We start from the raw sequence: 23681 nt of genomic DNA on the forward strand, positions 1-23681 counted from the left end.
GTAATGCAAAACCCATAGATTAGGCTTTAATTCATTTCAATTGACAATCCTCATTTACCGTAACTAAGTAAAATCTCAAATTGGTTTGGGTTACATTAATTCAGTATGCCAATAGAATTAGTCAACCATGGTGCCTTAATTTTAAGGCTAAAATGTCAAGTAAAGAAACTTAAGTGGTTGCTGCTAAAGCCAAGGAATAGTCACTAGTTTACATTCGCCACAGACACAGAACTTAAGTGAAACAGAGTAATTTTTAAGTACTTTTATTTGTCAGAAGCTTTTCGCACAACCTTTTACATTTGTCTAAAACAGGCCTTTCAATTGTTTAAGTTACTACAGATGGTAGTACAAGCTAAGAGAAGCAGTTTTTTTCCCCTTCAAAATCGCAACAGTGCTTTGTATTGCAACACAAATATACACAAACAATAGTCAACTTAAAGCTTTATCCTCAAGCTCTTTTTCATACCAGAACTGCTGGTAAAATAAATTATTTTGAGACTTGGCCTTTCTGTGCATGCTTCTTTGATCCATGGTCCTTATCCACTGACTTAATGACTCCCACAGCAACAGTCTGTTTCAAGTCCCTCGCTGCAAACCGACCTGAAGATGGAACACGTGGATAACAAATTATTTTTATTGTTAAAACCAAGTCAGCCATATTTTAGGTAAGGCACATCTGGTGAACAAGTAGTAATTTGTCCAAAGACAGACATTATGCAGAATCAACATTTGGATTGGTTAGAAAGCCATGAGCTAATAAAACATTACACTAGAAAATGTACTACTTAACGTTCCAAATGTTCCATGCCCACTACCAGTGATGTTGCCTGAAAATATTGAGAGAAGGGTACCTAAAGGAGGGTAGGTGAAGAAACTCTCCACACAGAGGGGTCTGTTGGGGCTCATCTTGACAGTGGCAGCATCACCAGACTGCAGGGTCTGGGGAAAGTCCTCCAGCTTCTTCCCTGTGCGACGGTCAATCTTCTCCCTCAGCTCTGCAAAGCGGCAGGTCACATGGGTGGTGTGGCAGTCCAGTACGGGAGAGTAGCCAGTCTTGATTTTGCCAGGATGATTCAGGATTATGAGCTGTGGGAAGACGCAAAGACTTCAGTTAAACAGTACTGGGCTACAAAACAGGCAGAGGGATCTGCACTAGTAAGTAACAGATTCACATCCTAAACCAGGGACGATTTGTTTGACAAACCATCAGTACGTTAGATAACAGGACACTTGCCTTATACTGAATTGCCATGTTCAGATAGTGACATTGCCCTGTACCTGTGCCACAAAGCTGTTGACATCAGAGGGAGGGTCATGCTGGGCGTTCCCCGCCACATCACCACGGCGGAGGTTCTTTACAGACACGTTCTTGATGTTGAAGCCCACGTTGTGGCCAGGCCCAGCCATCTGCAGACCCTCGTGGTGCATCTCAATGGACTTGACCTCGGCAGTCAGCTTGGCGGGAGAGAACATCAGGGTCATGCCGGGCTTCAGGATCCCCGTCTCGATCTTCCCCACTGGAACCGTGCCCACTCCTGTAGAACAGGGAAAAAGCGACATTACAACTACTCACAATTTGTGACACATGTAGGCCCCATGAGCCACCCCTCACCTCCAATCTTGTATACATCCTGCAGGGGCAGCCTCAGAGGCTTGTTGGCTACACGCACTGGTGGATGGATGTAGTCCAGGACTTCAAGTAGAGTTGTCCCATTTGCATGCCCTTGTCCGCTCTTGACTTTAGAGCCTTTGAACCAGGACATCTACACAGCAGAAGAGGGTTCATGCGTCACAGGTGGATAAAAATTATACTTAAATGTGCATGACTGCGATTACAAATGACTCACTTTCTGAGATGGGGCAAGCATGTTCTCACCGGTCCAGCCAGAGATCGGAACAAAAGGCACAGCAGTGGGATCATAGCCGATTCTTTTGAGGAAAGTGCTCACGCTTTTGACCACTTCACCAAAGCGCTTCTGGTTGTATGGTGGCTCAGTCACATCCATTTTGTTTACAGCGACAATGATTTGCTTGACACCAAGCGTGTAGGCGAGCAAGGCATGTTCCCTGGTCTGGCCATTCCTGGAGATACCAGCCTCAAACTCCCCTTTGGCCGCAGACACGACCAGGAGGGCAACATCAGCCTGAAATGAATGGTGAACAAAGGCTTAATAGGTTACCACCAACACCAGTAATTCACATTGGCCTAAAGTGTTAAAAGCCCCCAGGCAGATACACTACAATGGGCAACGTCACCTGTGATGTCCCTGTGATCATGTTCTTGATGAAGTCACGATGGCCTGGAGCATCAATTATCGTGATAGTGTATTTGTGTGTGTTGAATTTCAGCAATGAAATGTCAATGGTAATTCCCCGCTCCCTCTCAACTTTCAGTTTGTCTAACACCCAGGCATATTTGAAAGAGCTCTTGCCCATCTGTAGGAAGAGAGAATTTAAAATTAGTTACAGTAGTTGCTTAATACATAAAATGTTGCACCAATTAGTTCCTTACCTGGGCTGCAGCCTTCTCAAACTTCTCAATTGTTCTTGGGTCGACACCACCGCATTTGTAGACCAGGTGACCAGTGGTGGTTGACTTTCCGCTGTCAACATGGCCAATGATGACCACGTTTATGTGGGTTCTCTCCCTCACCATTTTCAACTAGCTTCTGCTAACAGATAAACTTCACCCAAAGAAGCCTCTAAGAGTATAGTGCTCGAATTTGAATATAATAATTGTTTGCGTTACCCTAGTCTAAATACTTTCGTACCTCACCGTCGTAAAGGACTGCTGTAAAATGTAGGTGACAATTTATAGTCGGGGCTCCAGTAATGTTTTGATTGAAGTCAGGCATGTGCATTCATTAATGCAGCCCATCAATCAGCGCACCTGTGCAGCCCATCAATCATCGTGTCCTTTTCCCCCGGTTCTTGAAGTAGGCTAATCACATATCAGACGTGACTGGACAGGTGAAAGCCAAGGAGCAAAGTTCTTGCTTAACGCTAACACAATCATGTTAGATCAGTATATCAAAGAAGGGAGAAAGGAATTGTATTTTCAAAGTATTTCGAACAGTTTTCATAGCCTACTTTGGTTTTGAATATTATGTTCACACTTTAATTTAATTGTATGAAAATGTAGGTCTAACATGGAATTGCAATTTAGCCTACATACTGGCTAAATGGACGTTTACTTTCCACTTTAGACTATAGCCTGTGAATTATTTTTCGAGGTGGTTATTGTTTCACGTTCAACTTGGCCTGATATATGTTAGCATTTTTTAGGCAAACATTGCTGCGGGCTATTCTTTTTTTTCTTGCGTATTCGGCTACACGTTAATGTAACACGAAATTGCATGACATGTTTCAACACACTGTAAATACAATTTGAACTCGGCAACATAAAGACAATTATATTAATCTGGCTACTGTAGCCGCGACCCGTGGGTCCGTTGTGTTCGATTTGCATTCAATGCAACCTCTCGCGCGTTGTTGAAGTTGGAACCTGTCTGTTGCACAATGACGTTAGACCAACCCGGAAATAGCGGACAACTGAAGCAAATCGTTATTCTTTGAGCTGCTAGCGTGGTAGCTACCAGGTGGAGGACGACTGCCTTTTCTTGCACTTCGAGCATTACGGTAAAAACAATTAAGTAATGTTACTTGTAAAGATGTCTCCAACATAATATTGCTTTGTTATTATTGATGTTTGGCTAAGTGAGTGTGCTGCTGTGAATAGGAGCAGAGTATTCAACAGGAGGATCATTCATTGGGGTCTGTATACTGTAGGTGCTTTTTAGCAACGAGGGTGTATTCACTAGCGTCGCTTTCAATTGTATTGGGTTGCACAAAAACTGTCCGTGGGAAGCAAGACGTTAAATACAATTCCATTTCAATTTAATAGGACGGTTGGTCATTATGACGGGGGAATTTGAGACTAAATATCTAAAGGATAGTATTATTAAACAAACTTTCCAAACGTGGGTCTGTTGTAGACACACTTCCTCTCTGCTTGTCTTATGTCAAAATAAAATTCCTTCACGTGCGCCATAATGTGGACGAAAAAATGAATAACTTTTGGGGGACTTTTATTTTGACATGAGGTAAGCAGAGATGAAGTGGGACTGTTTGGAAAGACTGTTTAATAATATGATATACGAGTTTATGACCTAGGTACCGATACCTGATAAGCATTCATATTGAATATGAAGATTAAGAATTTGAAATAATTTCCATCCCATTTAAACCCCCTTCCATTCCTTTGCTGCAGTGTCTCATACCCGGAACATGGAAGTGAATATGTTCAGAAAGCCAGTGTTAGCCTTTAAATGTCATGCTTGTAATGTGACTCGGCTTTGGTCTATTGACATGATGTTGAGTGCAAAATCTGCTGTACAAATCTCACACGCTTAACCTCAATGCTCTGTATGTAGGCTATAGAGTCACATGACTTATGGCCTACTTTTCCAAACCATAATTCAAATCTGAGATGTAGCCTACAGAGACCAATAATGGAATAATGGAGTGTTATTACAAGTTACCAGCACAACTCTACAACCATATTCATTTCACTTAGGATTGGCACTGATCTGTAGTGTAAAGATGTTTGAGGTGACAGTGCTTAGATTAGGGACATGTGGTTGGCAGTAAGACTATCAAAGAGGTACACTGTGGTCCATCATATGACTGTTACCTCCATGGCTCATCAGAGGGTAAACAGGCTTGGCCAGCATGGTGCTTGTATGGGGCAAACACACCACTACCTGTCCTTGTCCACTGTAGGAACAGATGCTGTAAATAAAGTCTATCTCGTTGTGTTATATACCGTATGTGGTTCAGCCATGTCGCAAGAGAAATATAGGCTAGCTATAATTTTGCTTTTAATCTTCGGGAAGTTGAATCTAAAGTTACCAATTGGGAGTTTTTTCCTCCATGTGGGAGCATCAAGATCATTACAAGTTGAAATGCCCGATACGGGTCTGATGGTGTTTTTCCTGGCTTCTGGCCAGCCATTGCAAGCATCTGAGAGAGTGGATGTCCACTTTACAATACACGTTATGACTGGGGTAGAGGTGGTGAGGAAAACTGTGAAGGAAGGTGTGAAAGTTGTAATGTCCATTGACAGATCTGTAAGACAGGCTACTTATACCAGTAGTTGTTCCTGCTGATTTGCATGCAAACCAAAAGGAGGAAGCAAGGCCTTCAGCTGTGGTGTGCGTTGAGGTGTTTTCTTTAAGAGATGTAGACAGACTTCCTTTGTCACTTCACAAACTACAGATAGCAACAGTACATGTGGATGATGAGGAGATAAGAATATCAGTATCAATCTGCATCTGATCTGTGAGAACCATTTGGCTTTTTTATCAAAACATCATTCATTTTGGTGCATGCCCCAACCATGAGAAATGGGCCATTTGAATTAGTCATTATCACATACCTGTAATTTAATGGGTTATTAACAAAGAGAAAGATCATTTTATATTAATCCCATAAGACTAGTGCAGCCAGGCCAGACAGATCAGTAACAACTATGAGTTTTTCTGCTGCCTGTTCTCACTGCTCAGAGAATGGTTGGCTTTGTCTACTTTCTGTGAACTCACCATTAAAGCCTCTCACTTCAGTTGTAGCTCAATTGAGTTGACCCAGTAAATTCTCTCAAATGAATCTCAATCTACTCATCCTGACTTCATAAAGGACTGCATTGCATTTCAGTTTAGTCTTGATCAATTCTGGAGCATAATTTATTTTTAGAAGATACATGCTCTACATGCTTTGTACAAGATACTCTACATGCTTTGTATTCCCAGTATAGGTTCATGCATTCATTCTTTGTTCATCTGACACAACTTTATTACATTATAATAACACAACAATATACAATATGTTATCCTAATAAAAATAACATACTAAGACAAATATTTGTGACCTCTATAGCCTTCCTGAGTGACAGTTCTTTCTTACATTTAGATTTACATGCACATATCTTTATTACTGTTGGCTACTATTGTTCAGTGCATTTTTATTAATAGCTGTAGGCTACTTTGACGTCAGCGTGGATTCGCAGGCTGTAAACCCATTTTTCATCCCACTCCCTTGAACACGCCCAGTATTAAGAAGCGGTGGTGGACTCTGTATCCTGGTCGCTCTTGATAGAGTAGTTTTCGTCCTGTGATTTACCAGTGAGACAAGACTATTCAATGAATTAACGGGAATAACTGTCCGTCGCGATGTGATACACGGACCATTCTGTTCGCCAATCTCTGATCATAGTTGTAAGTATTGACAACGGATTGCATTTGTTGTCCTTTACTTTGTATCAGTTTCTTTACAGGATAACGCTACTGGCGAAGGCTGCGTGGCGGATGGAGGTGATTGTAGTAGCCGACATGTGCTTAGAAATACGGTGCTCATATCTTTCATTGCAACTGAAGGTACGCGAAATTTCAATGTACACATTTTGGAAGGAATAGAAACGACTGCTCACACGTCTGGCTCATTGGCGCGCTACAATAGTTACAAAATAACTGTCCGCTTACTGTGTCAGTGCTCACAAACAAACTTTGTAGAGCTGTATTGCAGTTCACATGTTTCGTAAGGCAATCATTTTAGTTGATTCGCACTGACTCGCTTATAGGGTTCTTTATCCAACCGACGGTGGGACTGCATACATAGAACTAACCGAGGTTGAATTTCACCTATGAAGTAAACTAGATTAGCATTCCTAATCGGTTATGTACCACCAAGCAACATTTGAGCTTTCACTGTATTCATCTCTTCTGATGGATACTCACAATCATCAATTCAAAATCAATAGGCAGGCAGTCTACAAATATGTTGATATCATGACATTTATGTTGTGTGTTGCATGGCCTGTGGAAGCGTTGTATCCACTCACTTCAGCGATTACCTCAAGAAAGGGATGTATTTGAATAAAGCTAACGTAAACTCACTCACTTTTGTACGGAATGGGGTGAGTTTACGTTAGTTAAGTGCAGTGGGTCCTCTTACTTTTTGTCGGACACGTTCTGTCTTGTTATTGTTGGCTCTGCTGTCAAACAGACCTAAAACACACAAACGAAATATGCGTTGTTATTTTAGGAATGTGTGCCCAAAAGTCGACTCAAGACTAGTGCATTTCTCTTATACTTGCTTTGTTTTTGTTTGGTCCTGTATGAATGCTCCAAATTCCTGACCCTCGCGTATTGGCCGAGGAAGACGGGAATCTACTGGTGCAAGTCCAGGATTCAGCAGGTCTGTTCTTTGCACAAGGGCAACTTAAAAAGCCCTCCTGGCTGTGCTTAACCGATGTCTCTCAGCTACACTGCATGTCTGTGCATGTCTACAAGCACCTTTTGAGAAGACATGACACTTTACTCATGTAGTGGAAAAAGTCAAGGTTCATCTAAATAGCATAGCAAAAACAGCAGAAGCAAGGGCAACTTATTTTTAACGTATGTGCAAGGACAAAGGTATCTCGATGGAAACGTGGTAGGCATAGCCTATCTACAGGGACATCATGTCTTAGGAAATATTGGGGTCACCAACCTTTGCTGTTGCTTCTGGGGCCTTTGCGCCCTGCCTTGAAAACCAACCTGGACTCGGGTAGACATAACATAGTAAATGTAAATATGTTAGCTAAAATGCTAAGTATTTGCAAACTGGCTAAGTAAGTAGTTGTTAAAGTTGCTAAATGCTAATGTTGTCCGTGATGAGATTCGAACACGCATCCTTTGGGTTGCTAGATGTCCGCGTTAATATTTTGTCTTATATAACCATACCAAACACAACATATGATACTTATTTGACTGTTCCGGCTTTACATTTACTATGTTACATCTAGTCTATGCGACCAAGCTGTGAAAACATATCTGACGGAAGTGCTATAGTGTTAGCTCGGCCTTCTCTGGTTAGCAGATTTAAAACATGCGTTGGAGGGCGCCTTTGTTGTTTGTCTCTTGCTATGTGCTGTAAAACATCAGAGAAGTGTGATGTTGAAATTGTGTAGGCAGGGCCTATAGTTGTTGGGGGGTGTATATTGCTGGGAGTAGTTAAAAGGGGAATGTGTAGGCCTACGTTTTGTATGCTATTTCTCTGATGTGTCTGTGTATGAGTCAGCTCTGGGAGATGCTGACTGGTTCTGTGAAGTATTCCTCTTAAATTTCTCACTTCCCAATCCCTGTCATGCCACTGATCAGAGAGGGACAGATAATGTACCCTCATCCTCTCTTGGGTAGGAAGCATGACTGTCCATATGGACCTCAAATATCCTAACTGAAATGTAACCAATCGTTCTTGGTTTGAGGAGAACATCATCTCTCCTTACATGTCAATTGATTGTGTGATGGCACTGTATTATAGGAAGGTTATGAACACACTTAACTCTTTCAGCAGATGCTTCATCATTAGCATTCCAGTACCTGATCCATTTATCAGTCTCTCTCTTGTATGTGGTGTGTATCTTTAGCAGGTACATGCAAAATGGCCTTTGCATTAGACACTCAACATTGGGCTATAAATAACCTGGCCTCTCCTGAAGATAAAGGGTTGAGGACAGAGTATCCTTAGCTTCCTGGCGAACAGGTGTATTCATTAGTACACACTGTAGCGAAACATTTTGCAACGGAAAGTGTTTTACAACAGAAACACGAGTTTGTTATTGGACAAGTTCAGTTAGTCCCTCCTCGTTTTGGTCAGTTTGCTTCCATTAGGTTCCAAGTGAATACAGCCCTGCATCATTCACGCACGTGCACACACACCACCACCTGTCTTCTGAAGGTTAAGATGAATCACATACATTTGATTTGATTCGATCTCCCGAGTGGCACAGCGGTCTAAGGCACTGCATCTCATTGCTAGAGGCGTCACTACAGACCCTGGTTCGATCCTGGGCTATATCACAACTGGCCGTCATTGAGAGCCCCATAGGGCGGCGTACAATTGTGCCAGCGTCATCCAGGTTAGGGTTTGGCCGGGGTAGGCAGACATTGTAAATAAGAATTTGCTCTTAACTGACTTGCCTAGTTAAATAAATGTTCAATAAATAATATCATGGGCTGTTAAGCTGGGCATGCAAGCCTTCTGTTCCGCCCACGTGTCACGGGACATCATAGAGTGAGGATGCTACACCACAGATGGCACATCAGCAGGGGAGAAATTCATCTTTCACACCTCCCTGTTGCCACAGCGCCCCCGCACCAAATCTCCATCCTACAGTACATAATGCTGGAGCCATCTTATAGAAAGTAGTGTTTAGTTGTCAGCCTGAGAGGGGCCTAAGCAGTGAATTACCCCTGCATACTTCTGTTTGGACCATTTTATTCAAAGAAAGTTTTCTTTTTTGTGTCAGCTATTAATCCATGAAATTTATATGCAGGCTTTATTATAGGACACGGAAGAAGCACAAAAAGCTATTATCTTCTTGTACCCCTACCTTGACTCATCATCACATAAAGCTGCTGTTTTCAGAATATCTGACCAGCCAACTTGAGACATTTTTAATTTCCCCCCTATCAAAGCCTGAAAGCAGCTGCCTCTCCCTTTTGAAGCCATTTGTAATTATGCCCTCCGACTGTGAAATCGAGATGACTCACAGTGTGACTCCACCAGTTGCATTCTCTTCCTTATTTTCAGTCTCTAGGCTACATGACAGCTCAATCGTGTTCTCAACTTCCTTTTTTACTGTGGTAGAGTATAGTGGTAGCCCTCTACCTTTTCAAAATGTAATCAGCTTTGCTTGGGTGGGATCTGTCAGAGATTGTTACATTTTCTAGTGCGTTCGGAAAGTATTCAGACCCCTTATTCTAAAATTGATTAAATATTTTTTTCCCCTCAAGTCTACACACAATACCCCACAATGACAAAGCATAAACAGTTGTTTTGACATTTTTGCACGTTAATTAAAAAGTAAAAACTGATATCACATTTTACATAAGTGTTCAAACCCTTTATTCAGTACTTTGTTGAAGCACCTTTGGCAGTGATTACAGCCTTGAGTCTTGAGTATGACGTTACAAGCTTGGCACACCTGTATTTGGGGGTTTCTCCCATTCTTCTCTGCAGATCCTCTCATGCTCTGTCAGGTTGGATGGGAAGCGTGGCTGCACAGTTATTTTCAGTTCTCTCCAGAGATGTTTGATCGGGTTCAAGTCCGGGCTCTGGCTTTGCCACTCAAGGACTTTGAGACTTGTCCCGAAGCCACTCCATGCATTTTCTTGGCTGTGTGCTTAGGGTCGTAGTCCTGTTGGAAGGTGAACCTTCACCCCAGTCTGAGGTCCTGAGAGTGCTCTGGAGCAGGTTTTCATCAAGGATCTCTGTACTTTGCTCCGTTCATCTTTCCCTCAATCCTGACTAGTCTCCCAGTCCCTGCTGCTGAAAAACATCCCCACATTATGATGCTGCCACCATGCTTCACTATAGGGATGGTGCCAGGTTTCCTCCAGACGTGACCCTTGGCATTCAGGCCAAAGAGTTCAATCTTGGTTTCATCAGACCAGAGAATCTTGTTTCTTATGCTCTGAGAGTCCTTTGGGTGCCTTTTGGCAAACTCCAAGCGGGCTGTCATGTGCCTTTTTTTACTGAGGAGTGTCTTCCGTCTGGCCATTCTAACATAAAGGCCTGATTGGTGGAGTGCTGCAGAGATGGGAGAACCTTCCAGAAGGACAATCATCTCCACAGATAAACTTTGGAGCTTTGTCAGAGTGACCATCAGGTTCTTGGAAATATTTTGGTACCCTTCCCCAGATCTGTGCCTCGACACAATCCTGTCTCGGAGACTCTACAGACAATTAGTTTGACTTCATGGCTTGGTTTTTGTTCTGACATACTCTGTCAACTGTTTGACCTTTTATATAGACATGTGTGTGTGCTTTTTCCAAATCATGTCTAATCAATTGAATTTACCACAGGTGGACTCCAATTAAGTTGCAGAAACATCTCAAGGAGGATTAATTGAAACAGGATGCAACTGAGCTCACTTTTGAGTCTCATAGCAAATGGTCTGAACACTTATGTAAATAAGATCTTTTTTTATTTTAAATAAATGTGCTTGCCTAAATGCCAGCGTCACGTCTGGAGGAAACCTGGCACCATATCTACGGTGAAGCATGGTGGTAGCATCATCATGCTGTGGGGATGTTTTTCAGCTGCAGGGACTGGGAGACTAGTCAGGATTGAGGGAAAAGTGAACGGAGCAAAGTACAGAGAGATCCTTGATGAAAACCTGCTCAGGACCTTAGACTGGGGCAAAGGTTAATCTTTCAACAGGACAACAACCCGAAGCACACAGCCAAGAAAGCGCAGGAGTGGCTCTGGGACAAGTCTCTGAATGTCTTTGAGTGGCCCAGCCAGAGTCCGTACTTGAACCCGATCAAACATGTATTGAGAGTAGAAGTCGACCGATTATGATTTTTCATTACCGATTATTGGAGGACCAAAAAAAGCAGATGCTGATTTATTTATATGTAATAATGACAATTACAACAATACTGAATGAACACTTATTTTAACTTAATATAAAACATCAATAAAATCAATTTAGCCTCAAATAAATAATGAAACATGTTCAATTTGGTTTAAATAATGCTAAAAAGTGTTGGAGAAGAAAGTAAAAGTGCAATATGTGCCATGTAAGAAAGCTAACGTTTAAGTTCCTTGCTTAGAACATGAGACCATATGAAAGCTGGTGGTTCCTTAACATGAGTCTTAAATATTCCCAGGTAAGAAGTTTTAGGTTGTAGTTATTATAGGAATTATAGGACTATTTCTCTCTGTACGATTTGTATTTCATATACCTTTGACTATTGGATGTTCTTCTAGGCACTTTAGTATTGCCAGTGTAACAGTATAGCTTCCATCCCTCTCCTCGCCGCTACCTGGGCCCGAACCAGGAACACATCGACAACAGCCACCCTCGAAGCAGCGTTACCCATGCAGAGCAAGGGGAACAACTACTCCAAGACTCAGAGCGAGTGACGTTTGAAACGCTATTAGCGCGCACCCCGCTAACTAGCTAGCCATTTCACATCGGTTACACCAGGTTAGAGCGTTGGACTAGTTAACCGTAAGGTTGCAAGATTGAATCCCTGAGCTGACAAGGTAAAAAAAAATATATAATCCGTAGACAAGGTAAAAATCTGTCATTCTGCCCCTGAACAAGGCAGTTAACCCACCGTTCTTAGGCCGTCATTGAAAATAAGAATGTGTTCTTAACTGACTTGCCTAGTTAAATAAAGGTGTAAAAAAAAAAACGACAAAATTGGCATCCAAAAATACCGATTTCCGATTGTTATGGAAACTTGAAATCGGCCCTAATTAATCGGCCATTCCGATTAATCGGTCGACCTCTACTTGAGAGACCTGAAAATACTCTACTCTCTCCATCCAACCTGACAAGATCTGCAGAGAAGAATGGGAGAAACTCCCTAAATACATTTGTAATCGCTGCCAAAGGTGCTTCAACAAAGTATTGAGTAAAGGGTCTGAATATTTATGTAAATGTGATATTTCAGTTGTTTATTTATTTAATAAATTAGCAAAAATTTCTAGCCCTGTTTTTGCTTTGTCATTATGGCATATTGTGTGTAGATTGAGGGGGGGGGACTATTTAATACATTTTAGAATAAGGCTGTAACGTAACAAAATGTGGAAAAAGTCAAGGGGTCTGAATACTTTCCGAAGCCACTGTATGAGTGTTTGTTCACTGTCATGGAAAGAGTGCATGGTATTTTCAGTAATCAACTTGGGCTGGCCTAGGCTTCCATCAATGCAGGTTTTTATTGCCTGCCTGGTGCTTGTAATGCGAATGGAGACGACTGAGGCTTCCTCAGAGCTACAATTCTCCAGTGCCTAATTTGTTTTAACATATTTTGTTGGAGTGTCACCTCCATGCATATAGATCTGCCTCAGTTTTTGTCGGGGGGGGGGGGGGGGGGGATCGATGCCAGGTGTTAGACCTTAGTTAAGATGCGTTTCGTTCCTAAGGCTTATGTAACCGGCTCTAGTTTGAATATGATCATCCCACACCCCCTTGAATAAAAAGCGTGAGATAGTTTTCCTCCTCGGTTCTAAGCTCTATCTCACACAGTGAGCAACTGGAAGCTGTTGCCGTGGTAACGCACGTTTTAATTGAGAATGTATCATACATGTAAAACAACACCAGCTAATTGAACAAATTGTGTCCCTCGCTTCGTAGTCAGCCGACCTTTTTACTACTCTGACAAACAGCTCATTTTTTGCTCATGAGTGGATCATTCTTATTCAGCACGACACGACGGGGGAGAGGAGAGCTGCGACTGCTTATCCTCTAAAATGCAACGTTGCTTTGTCTTCTTATTCTAATCTTCTAGCATTGGGATCATCACACAAACCTAATGTTCTTGGAAAGTCATGTTCCCAACTGACCCTGGATCTGCGGACCATGCAAATCATCATGCGTTGACTCCACATCAGCCGCTATTGATTTGAATGATGGCCTGCTTCATAGTGACAGCACATTGTAGTTTCCAACATGTGCTGTCCCACATATTGACCTCTCTGTAAATGCAAACACGTTTGTTGGCGGTCCGTTTCTTTTTCAAAGACTCAAGGAAGTTCCGTTTCTACACTACACAAATTGCTGTTGTTTCTCTCCACTTAAATGCCCTGTGCATTTATGATGCTCATCTGTTTTTCGGGGTACCGTTATTGCGATTTAAAGAAACCTGACATGCAATGGGTCAATCAATGTTTCTTTCACATGCATCAAGCACTGACCCTAGGGTGTGTCAATGAATGCTCACTCCAGATGCAGTGTAGCTACAACCGGTATAATATGGGACCTGTTTACCAGGCCATTATCACAATGTAATTTAGAAAATTAAGTCAACTACCGTCCTACAATCAGGGTCTAAATAGAATCTATATTCAAATCGTTGTTTGCTTAGTTCGCTCAGGCTTAATTCTGCCTATCGTGTTACATATTAAGACGTGTGTGTGTGTATATAATAGAAATGACAAGTTGACCCAGCAGTCTCTTGAACATCCTGTATCTTAGAACAGTGAATACAATCTAAACCAAAGCTCTTATTCCACATCACATTGGTGGGGTTAAAGCGTAGTAGCGGTGTTGCTAAATGATCCGTAAACTTATTCCATGATGCCTTGGCACCGATGTCACTTAATGTCCAAAGTGACAAGCCAAGTCCATTTTTATTTGATATAGACCCAGAGCCCCTTGCTATGGCGATACTGCCCCTTTTAAAACCACAGTGTATCATAAACAAACAGTGGTAATAAGGTTCTACAGTGAAACATAAAGGGTGGTCTGAAAGGAAGTAGATATTTGATATCCCATTTCCACAAGTATAACTATGAGGGGACTTTGTGCACAAAGTTCTTCAGTTTCTAAGTCTTGTGTCAGCCAACTCTTTGAAAGAGTTATCTTTGAAAGTTTCTCTCCAGAGCTCACTCGGAGTGACTGACTCGTTCGGTTGTTGTAGGCCAAAGTCAAAGAACTAGAAGTCCAATCACATTCATGCATGAGCACTGCTAGTTCATTATGGCAGGCCATTTGTTCGCAGCCTATTTGTATGCAGGCTGATGAATCGTGGAATAGTACAGCGCCCCCGGTCCTAATTGTCTCCGTCTGCTGAACCTGCACTCAACCACACTCCAGAAAGGGCCAGAGAACTTGAGAGGAGTGTGGTTGGGGTTCATGTTCAAGTAGCTTTTCAAATCCAAATGGTTTTAAAAGATCAGGTTGAAGGATATCTTGTCATGAGGGTTCTCTTCACCAGTGATTCTCAAAGGGTGGGTCAGAAGTCTGGACCCAGTGCTGGGACTGGTCATTCTTGGGTCAGTTAGCTATAAAGCCTTGGTTGTAGTTATCAACATGGTTATGTCTATTTGGTGTGTCAAATTCAAAAGGCTTTATTGTTGTGACCATAGAAATACAATGTCTATGGTTGTGACAATGAGGACCCCCCCCCCCCCAACTTGCCCCTCAAACCATTGGCTGATTTGAATTGCAGTGAACACAAGTCTTGGTTGAACAAACATTAAGAATGTTTTGTCTGGGCCCTATTGTAGCCTAACAGGAGGAAGTGTACTAGGGAGTGCAGTGGAAAAGCCGAAGTACACACTGAATGAGAGGAAGTGTTGCACAATAGGAAGTGGTGTGCGTCTGGCCGCTGTGCCTCCCAGTTTCTACAAGACTACTGCAACGTTGCCCATCTCAAGAAACCCAGTCTGCGTGAGAATCATGAAGGGCTGCACCTGTGACTGACTGTTGTCCAATAAATTCTCAACCTCTGGTAACATTGCATTCATGTGGCCTGTAATGTTAAGTGTTCAGTAATCTAGGGATAATCAAGGTCCTGGAGGTTGGAAATGTTTGTTGTGGCCAAGTGAAACTTTTGACCTCTTACATGATAATTGGACCAGAGGGGTAGACCAAGAGGAATGTTGAATATTGTCCAGGTTAAGTTTTGTCTCAAAAAGAAGAAGAAGGAGCAAGAAAATTAGTTGATAAAGACTGTTCATATTTGTTTTGGGAGGATGATTTGACTCACTCTGACTTAATTAACCTTTGTTTTCAGACCCTGACCTCCGCTGGAGGACTGTGACCTTGGCCACCCGCCAGGCTCGGCCTCCTTCCTCCTGACTGACACCTCCAGAGCTTCTGCTGGTTAGTATTAACACAAAGTTACCCCTATACGCTGATCTTGTGTCAGTTTTGCATTTCCCCTACTAATGGTAGGTTAGGATTGGGGGAAGGGGAAACGGATCCTAGTTCTGTAACTAGGGGAATCTTCACCCCGGAGCTATTAACACCCACTGCTGTCATGTCCTGACTCATCTAACTTTAGGGTTCAACTGTAACACCACAGCAAAATATGCTATTCTGCTACAATGCCTTTCTATTGGATTCTTTTTACCTCAAGTGGAAAATGACTTTGTGGAACTTCAGCTCTAACTGCGGTCACTCTTAAGCATAGTTCTTTTTCTCTTCATTTTAAGTTCCTGTTATTATTTGGAGCTAGAAGAACGTTGTCGTTTTACTTTTTCCCCATCAGGGTCACAATGTGAACACGGTTTGTGTAATGCTGGTATGGAAATTAAGTGCGTTGTGGGCCATGGATTCGGTCGGAGTAATGCGGGTGCCTCCACTTCCTGCTCTGTTCTCCAAGGCTGGTGGCAGTGCTGCTTATGTAACTAGGGTTTGTCACTGGGTCACCAGGGGTTGTCTGACCTCACGGAGGTGAAGCTGGCAGTCAAGACGAAGTGTTGGAATGTGTTTTTGACAGCAAACGAGCTTAGTCCAGTGGCTTAGGTCTTTCTATCTGATTAATAGTTAGTTCGGCCGGGTTTCTGTCTGAACATTTGTGATAGTTTGTTTTATTTTTGTTATGCTAGTTTAGCCAATGTAAAATGGCTAGCTAGTTAGCTGTGCGTGCTAGTAGTGTTCTATCGGTGATGTCACCTGCTCTGAGAACTTGAATTAGTTCTTTGTGGAGTGACAGATAAGTTGTAGGTGTGTTCAGAGGGTTCTTAGTTCGAGCTCAGGTTGAATCAAGGAAGAGGGACGGAAGCAACACTGTTACACTAGGTCCCTGACCCTCCCTGACCCTGACCCTCACAGGCAAGGTGTTCTTCTGTGGAGGCTAATATGTCTGTTGTGTCCTAGTGTGGCTGTATACAGATGGAAGCTTTTACTGTGATTTTCTGGAGCACCTCACCTACACAACAAGCCCTAGCTACAACTAAGCCTAGAATTTTCCACAGCTTCCTTTCAGACACACTGGATCAGTCAGAATTAGAAATGGGTGATAACATCACTATTACAGTTCCTGCTTGTGGGATTTTTTCCTCCCTTGTTTATATTTTCCCTTCAGTCTCCTTGGAGACCGTTACCATGGCGTGGCAGCGGAGCTGTCAATCTTGGGCCTAATCAGAGGTGTCAGAGCACGTTGTTACATTACCTGCCCTCCTGTCTCGCTCCACAGCTTCCCACCTGTCTGTCTGATACAGCTGGAGACAATCCAAGCCGTCTAGGACTAAATAAGCCAATACCATTTTATATGTTCTGTGTGGTATGTTTGGTTAAACATCAGTTCATGAAGGGTTTTACATTAAATCCGTAGCCTAACTGAAATATCATGATTATCATGCAATTTGTTACTTGTTAATGCAATAATGGCTTGGCTAAAGCTACATTGGTGTCCCTGCGAGACTCAAATCCACCGGGTTAGCGGGAAACCTAATCTATTTTAGCTAGCTCAGACTTCAGTCTGTGACTCTTTGGCCAAGAGATGGGAAGTGGTAAGTTGTAACTACAGAGTGGAGATGATCGAGTGAATGCGGCATTCCTTTCACTGAACGCTGAGGTAAGATTAGCTTCTGTAAACCAGGGGAGGTGTGTACTGTAGTAAAGTAGCCTGAGGTAAAGCTTTTCACTGTAGCTCTGGTAAAAAAATATATATAATAATGAGGCAGTACTGCCACCAGCTGGTGATGTAAAAAAAAATATATATAATCCGTAGACTATGGTATGATGTGTCATACAGTGCTTAGAAAAAGTCTACACGCCCCTTTCAGTCTTCACATTTTGCTGCCTTTTAAATTACTTCTAAAAAATTGAATAGATTTTTTCCCTACCGATATACACAACCTACCGAACTTTTCCAAAGTGAAAGACAAATGTATATACCTTTTTCCAAATTGATGCAAAATAAAACATGTATTCATACCCCAGAGTTAATACTTGGTGGAATCATCTTATGCACCCATTACAGCTGTGAATCATTTTGAATGAGATTCTACCTTTTCACAACTCTTAGGGCAACATAGATTGTTTTGTCAAAATAAGCAGATTTAAGCAGGATTGAGACCGGACCATTATCAACACTTATTGGAAAGCCATTCTGCTGTGTCTTTGACATAAAAAATTGGGAAATTGTCCCGCTGAAAAATAAAACTCTATCCCAGGGTTAGTTTTTCAGACAACTGAGGCAGCGTTTCCGCTAACTTTTTATCTGGACTTTGCTCCTTTCATATTTCTTTAGATCCTGACAAACTCCTCAGTCCCTGCCGGTGGCAAGCATACCCATAACATGACGCTGCCACCACAATAATGGAAATATAAAAGGATCAAGAACACTGCATTATCTCCACATTACTGGCCTAGGCCAGAAAGTAAACATAATGAATGAAGCCTTTGTTAAAAAACAAATCTACCTCAAATCATCCATTCTGTTTGCAACAAGGGTGTTAAGTAATACTGCAAGACAAGCAAATAAATTAATGTTTTGGCTGAAATTAAGTGAAGTGAAACTCTATTTTCATGTATTGTGGTGGCAGAATTGTGCAATGGGTATGGTTTTCACTGGAAGGGACTGGGGACTTTGTCAGAATAAAAATAAATATGATTGGAGAAAAGCCAAGGTCAAAAGTTAGGAAAACCTGCCTCAACCTAACCCTGGCATAGTTTTATTTTTCAGCCTGGCAATTACAAAAAAAATTAATGCCAAAGCCATACCAGAAAGTATTTCCAAGAAGTGTTGTGTTCATGAGTGGTCCAGTCACAGTCCTGACATAATTTTGCTTGAAAATCTAAAGGTTTGAATATTGTTGTCCATCAATGACTCCCCACCAAATTTACTGAGGTTGAGCAATTTTTGACAAAAACAATGGGTCGATGTTGCCCTAAGAGTTGTGCAAAGTTAGTAGAATTTTATTTAAAATGATTCACAGCTGTATTGGCCGCCAAAGGTGCTTCCACCAAGTATTCACTCTGGGGTGTGAAGACTTATGGGTCGTTCCACGAAAGGGTCCCTTTGATATTTTAAGTAGAAATTGTGCACACATATTGCATTTTAAAAGCCTGTTACATTAAATGAAGTGCTCTTTTGGGAAATTCAATCAATCTTTTTTTGTTTTTTTTATATATATATATATATATATGAATAAAGACTCACTGAAGTGCCAAAATTCATTGGCAAGTCACTTAACCCCACCATTTCTCGAAGGTTTTACTATCATTGTAAAGCCCTAGTTATGTTGCTTCGTCAGTCATTTCTGATGATTATTATTTACTTCATGTGATTTAGGGATTCATTTTAAGGAAACAAACAACAACCTGTCCCTCATTTTAAGGTTAACCCTATAGTGAAACTATTCCTTTTTTAAATATTTTTTTCAAAAGAAACATCTAATAGTCAAATCAGTGTAAAAGCAGGTGAGCTGGTTCTACTCTTTCACACAACAAGCTTCCATTCCCCCTGTCACAAGGGGATTTATGGCTGATTTTAAAATGTCATCAACCATGTTACAGCCAACCCTGTTACTTTATTTGGCTGTTATTAATGGGAACTTACTATGGTATTTTTATTTAACCTCTTGAGATGGGGAAAACATTTTTTTTTATTAAGTTGAATATGTGGTCTTTATAACAGAATGTAAAAATTAGGTGAAATAAATGTTTGTTTTTTTACCAAGTTACACTACTCAAAAGGCACTTGAACTTTTTTATTTAACCTTTATTTAACTAGGCAAGTCAGTTAAGAACAAATTCTTATTTACAATGACGCGCCGCCCTACTGGACTCCCAATCATGGCCGGTTGTGATACAGCCTGGATTCGAACCAGCCTCAAGCTCTGAGATGCAGTGCCTTAGACCGCTGCGCCACTCGGGAGCCCACCTACTTGGTGCAATGACCCATATGCAATCAAGACATCTTCATTGTTCAAATTTTTTTAATTTGGAAAATGTTCAATCATTTGTCTTTCACTTTGAAAACGTGGAGTAGGTTGTGTAGATCGGTAGGGGGAAAAATGGAATGTAGTCCCTTTTTGAGATCACATTTTAAGGCGGCAAAATGTGAAGACTGCAAGGGGTGTGTAGACTTTCACTAGCGAATGTATATGATGGGTTGTGCGTTTGATTAGTTTGTACAAATGTCTTAATGAATATGTTTCACATGTGTAGTCACTGTGTAGTGTCATAACTTTGCATACTGCCTCCACCATCCGTTGTTTATTGACTTACTCTGTGTAGCCAAGCATTCTCTGAGCAGTAGTACTCCTTGGCCTTTGGAACTCAGTGTTTCACAAAATGGCAACTACACATACAGTACAGAGAGACACTCATGGATCGTGTGGATGAAGACGATTTAGGCGATGTTTTTCACTTGGTAAAGTGCCTTCAGGAAATTTTGTCATGTCAAAAATATCTATGACTTTCTTTTCGGCGAACATCTGGGAGACTGCAACACACACAGGCCCCACATCCCCATGAATAGGAAATGAGAGATGATATCGTTCTGTGGTGGGTGATATTCAGAGTGGCTTGTTGTGTCTGCTGATTATTTATGTTCCTGTAGGGTTGACATGCTCTTCACCTCGGCAGCCTCCGCTCCCCTGAGCGTCACACTAGTTGTTCGCTCTTTCTCTTTGCTCTCTCTCTGGGCCCGGCCTTTCTCTGCAAGCTCTCTCTCTCTGTCTCCTGTTTATCTTGCAGACGTCTGTCTGTCCTATAGGGCAGGCCATATGCAGGCCATAGGAATTATAGTATTACTGTCTCTAATTATGACAATTGCAAATGCACACTGTGGACACCCCTTCAAATGAGTGGATTCGGCTATTTCAGCCACACCTGTTGCTGACTGGTGTTTAAAACTGTTAGTCGGGAGCTTCATGAAATGGCTTTCCATGGCCGAGCAGCCACACACAAGCCTAAAATCCCCATGCGGAATGCCAAGTGTCGGCTGGAGTGGTGTAAAGCTCGCTGCCATTGGACTCTGGAGCAGTGGAAACACGTTCTCTGGAGTGACGAATCACGCTTCACCATCTAGCAGTCCGACAGACGAATCTAGAGTTGGTGGATGCCAGGAGAACGCTACCTGTCCCAATGCATAGTGCCAACTGTAAAGTTTGGTGGTGGAGGAATAATGGTCTGGGGCTGTTTTTTATGGTTCGAGCTAGACCCCTTAGTTCCAGTGAAGGGAGATCTTAACGCTACAGCATACAATTACATTCTAGACGATTCTGTGCTTCCAACTTTGTGGCAACAGTTTGGGGAAGGCCCTTTCCTGTCCATACAGAAATGATTTGTAAAGGGCCGTGTGGAAGAACATGACTGGCTTGCACAGAGTCCTGCCCTCAACCCCATCGAACACCTTTGTGATGAATTGGAACGCCGACTGCGAGCCAGGCTTAATCGCCCAACGGCAGTGTCCGACTTCACTATTGCTGTTGTTGCTGAATGGAAGCAAGTCCCTGCAGCAATGTTCCAACATCTAGTGGAAAGCCTTCCCAGAAGAATAGAGGCTGTTATAGCAGCGAAGGGGGGACCAACTCCATATTAATGCCCATGATTTTGAAATGAGATGTTTGATGAGCAGGTGTCCACATACGTTTGGTCATGTAGTGTATACATGTTACCCTGTATATTTCGAAATAGACACCGGGTGGCGCTCTAAGCCAATTGTTTGACACTAGCCCCTCTTTGCCCTTGATGCAGTGCAAGACAAGATGTTTGCTAATCTGAGGAGTTACTGCAGTGTTTGTGAGCTGAGGCGGTATCCCTATGTTAGAGGATGGGCTGCAGCAAGTAGCCCAGGTTGCACGACAACATTTAGAACCCTGACCTCTCTACCGCTTTTGAGACCCAACTGGGTTGGTGGAGCATGGCACTTGTAATGCCAGGCTTGTGGGTTCAATTCCCACCGGGGCCACCCACATATATATATATTTTTTTAATGCATTCACTACTGCTATTCGCTTTGGATAAAAGTGTCTGCATAATGGCATATATTATTAATACAACAGGTTATGCTAATGAATCCAACGTGGTTTTAGTAAAAAGTGACTCCACATCAATGTCAGGGTTGATGCGTGTGCAATTATGATTTTGAATGTTTTGATTGGAGATCTGGTTAATTGGGGAAATTAAACCGTGGACCAAACATCTGGGGAAATAAAGACTGTTGTTAAATAAATATCTCAATCAGTGTCCTTCGTCTTTAGTTTTGCGGTGGTGCCTGAAGGATGTGTCGCTGAAGTTGGCGTGTGTGTCCCTACCATCATGGTTCAGAGTTTGGGAGTGGTCGCTCTCCCTCCGCAACGTCTTCAATGTACTGCTGTCCATCACCTCCAGAGGGCGCTCAATGCATTCTGAAAGATACAGGCGCATCTGTACCGAGAATCATCATCTCCCCAAACCTCAGCATGCTCAACTGTGCCCCACCCTTAATCCTGTGAGGGTTCTTCTGAAAATACCAAAACGCGTACCGATCCATGTTACTTACTCTGCTTTTCATCTGAAATGTCATACACTTTCTCTCCGAGATGCTGATGGGCCTACATTCTGCCGCCTATAGAGTGTGATTTGAAGGGTTCTGTGTGGCGTCCATAACTCCGACACAGTCAAAAGGTCATTTGTGTAATGATGGTTTGGGGCTGTTTGCAGTGACTGGGGCTGGAGTTGGAGAGCTGCCTGGGGGGGGGGGGGTGACCTACCACATGCAGTCTGTGCCCCACCTTATCCCCACCCCTCACTAACTACCACCCCCACAGGCAGGAGTTGGAGGAGTCTTCAGGGTGGAGGGTTTGGGGCTGTGGGGAAGTGTTTCTCTCTGCCCCATTACACCCCATTTGTAGTCGTCTGCATGGAGGTCACCAGGTCAGCCCTTATCCACCGCACTGCAGTGATCCAGAGGTTGCTCTGTCGACTTTTGAATGAATGGTATAGCCGTTGCGTCTTAAAGAATAGCCCTGTAACTGTTTACCAAAAAAGTGCCGGGGTGACCTTTAGTAGTTGTTTTACCTGTTTATTACATAAACATTTGATAATTGTTTATTACATGATATCAAGTTGAGTATAAAGTAGTCTACAGTTTTTAGATAATCCTTTGAAACAGTAGCCTAACACAGTGTGCTTGATAAGGAAAAATGTATTGATGAAACTGATGAAAATGTGTTTGTTTCAGAAGCCCTGTGTGTGTGTGTAGCCTAGCCTACTGTAGTTGTTTCCATGGTTTCTGGCTTTGATCAGGTGCAGTCCATAGATGAGGGCTTAGCTGAAGCTCCTGGTTTCATCTCTCTCTCTCTGTGATTTCTGCTGCTTTGGTTGGTCTCTTTTAGATTTCAGCGGTTTATTTTTATCTCCAAATGTGCATTAATTGTAGTTTGGCCTCAATCTGTGTTGAATTGTAAAAGTAGTAGGCTACATTGTGATGCAAAGCAGGAGGAAAAACATGACTGCAGTTATCCTCCTCAATCAGCAAGGTGCTAGAGATGCAGTAGCATTGTTATGGTGAGCCTAATAATGCATGATGATACTGCAGACTGAGTGGCATTAGCTGTCAGTCATGATATTTATTGTGGTTGTTATGGTTTGGTCTCTATTTGACTGGTTTGAAGGTTTGTTTTTATTTTGCAAGTTGAATCTGTTTTGGTGCCCTTTTTTTATGGTGTTTACTACAATATAGCACACGGAGGGGCGTGGCCACGGGGTTAATCAAGTTCAAACCATAAACAAACAAACTGCATGTCCCCTGCCCATGGCCCCCCTCCCTCTCCTCACCATGTGCCCCAGTAAGCTCCCTCCCAACAGAGTCAGCTGGGTGGGGTTGACTCACTGGGGAGGGTAAGGGGTACAGTAGGGGGTGCAGGGGGAAATGCGTGCCAGCCCCATTTGGGAAGTTCTT

General features: G+C 42.4%; 2 protein-coding genes across 3 annotated transcripts in view; one reads left to right on the forward strand and one right to left on the reverse strand.

The window, feature by feature from the left end:
- Positions 1-487: 487 nt before the first annotated feature.
- On the reverse strand, positions 488-2656 carry si:dkey-37o8.1 (uncharacterized protein LOC407641 homolog). Its single transcript, XM_038996986.1, has 7 exons — positions 2513-2656; positions 2257-2436; positions 1848-2144; positions 1613-1763; positions 1279-1535; positions 852-1086; positions 488-600 (listed from the first exon to the last, which is right to left on the reverse strand). The coding sequence occupies exons 1-7, from the start codon at positions 2654-2656 to the stop codon at positions 488-490; spliced, it is 1377 nt and encodes a 458-aa protein (XP_038852914.1).
- Positions 2657-3544: 888 nt separating this feature from the next.
- LOC120050401 (CYFIP-related Rac1 interactor B-like) overlaps positions 3545-23681 on the forward strand; it is a 35708-nt gene continuing 15571 nt past the window's right edge. The window contains exons 1-2 of one of the 2 annotated variants that reach the window (XM_038996987.1): positions 3545-3639; positions 15573-15661. The gene's annotated coding sequence lies outside the window, so the exon portion shown is untranslated. Of the gene's footprint in view, positions 3640-6143; positions 6273-15572; positions 15662-23681 lie in introns of those variants that run through there. The other variant, XM_038996988.1, reaches the window with a different exon arrangement.

Source organism: Salvelinus namaycush, chromosome 7 (genome assembly GCF_016432855.1).
Source record: "Salvelinus namaycush isolate Seneca chromosome 7, SaNama_1.0, whole genome shotgun sequence".
Taxonomy (NCBI): domain Eukaryota; kingdom Metazoa; phylum Chordata; class Actinopteri; order Salmoniformes; family Salmonidae; genus Salvelinus; species Salvelinus namaycush.

Bases quoted from the DNA above. Each gene is read 5' to 3' on its own strand.
- si:dkey-37o8.1 (XM_038996986.1), bottom strand. From the start codon at position 2,656: ATGGTGAGGGAGAGAACCCACATAAACGTGGTCATCATTGGCCATGTT. The intron at 2,437-2,512 runs GTAAGGAACTAA...CTCTTCCTACAG, and splicing joins TTGAGAAGGCTGCAGCCCAG to ATGGGCAAGAGCTCTTTCAA. The intron at 2,145-2,256 runs GTGACGTTGCCC...CATTCATTTCAG, and splicing joins TGATCACAGGGACATCACAG to GCTGATGTTGCCCTCCTGGT.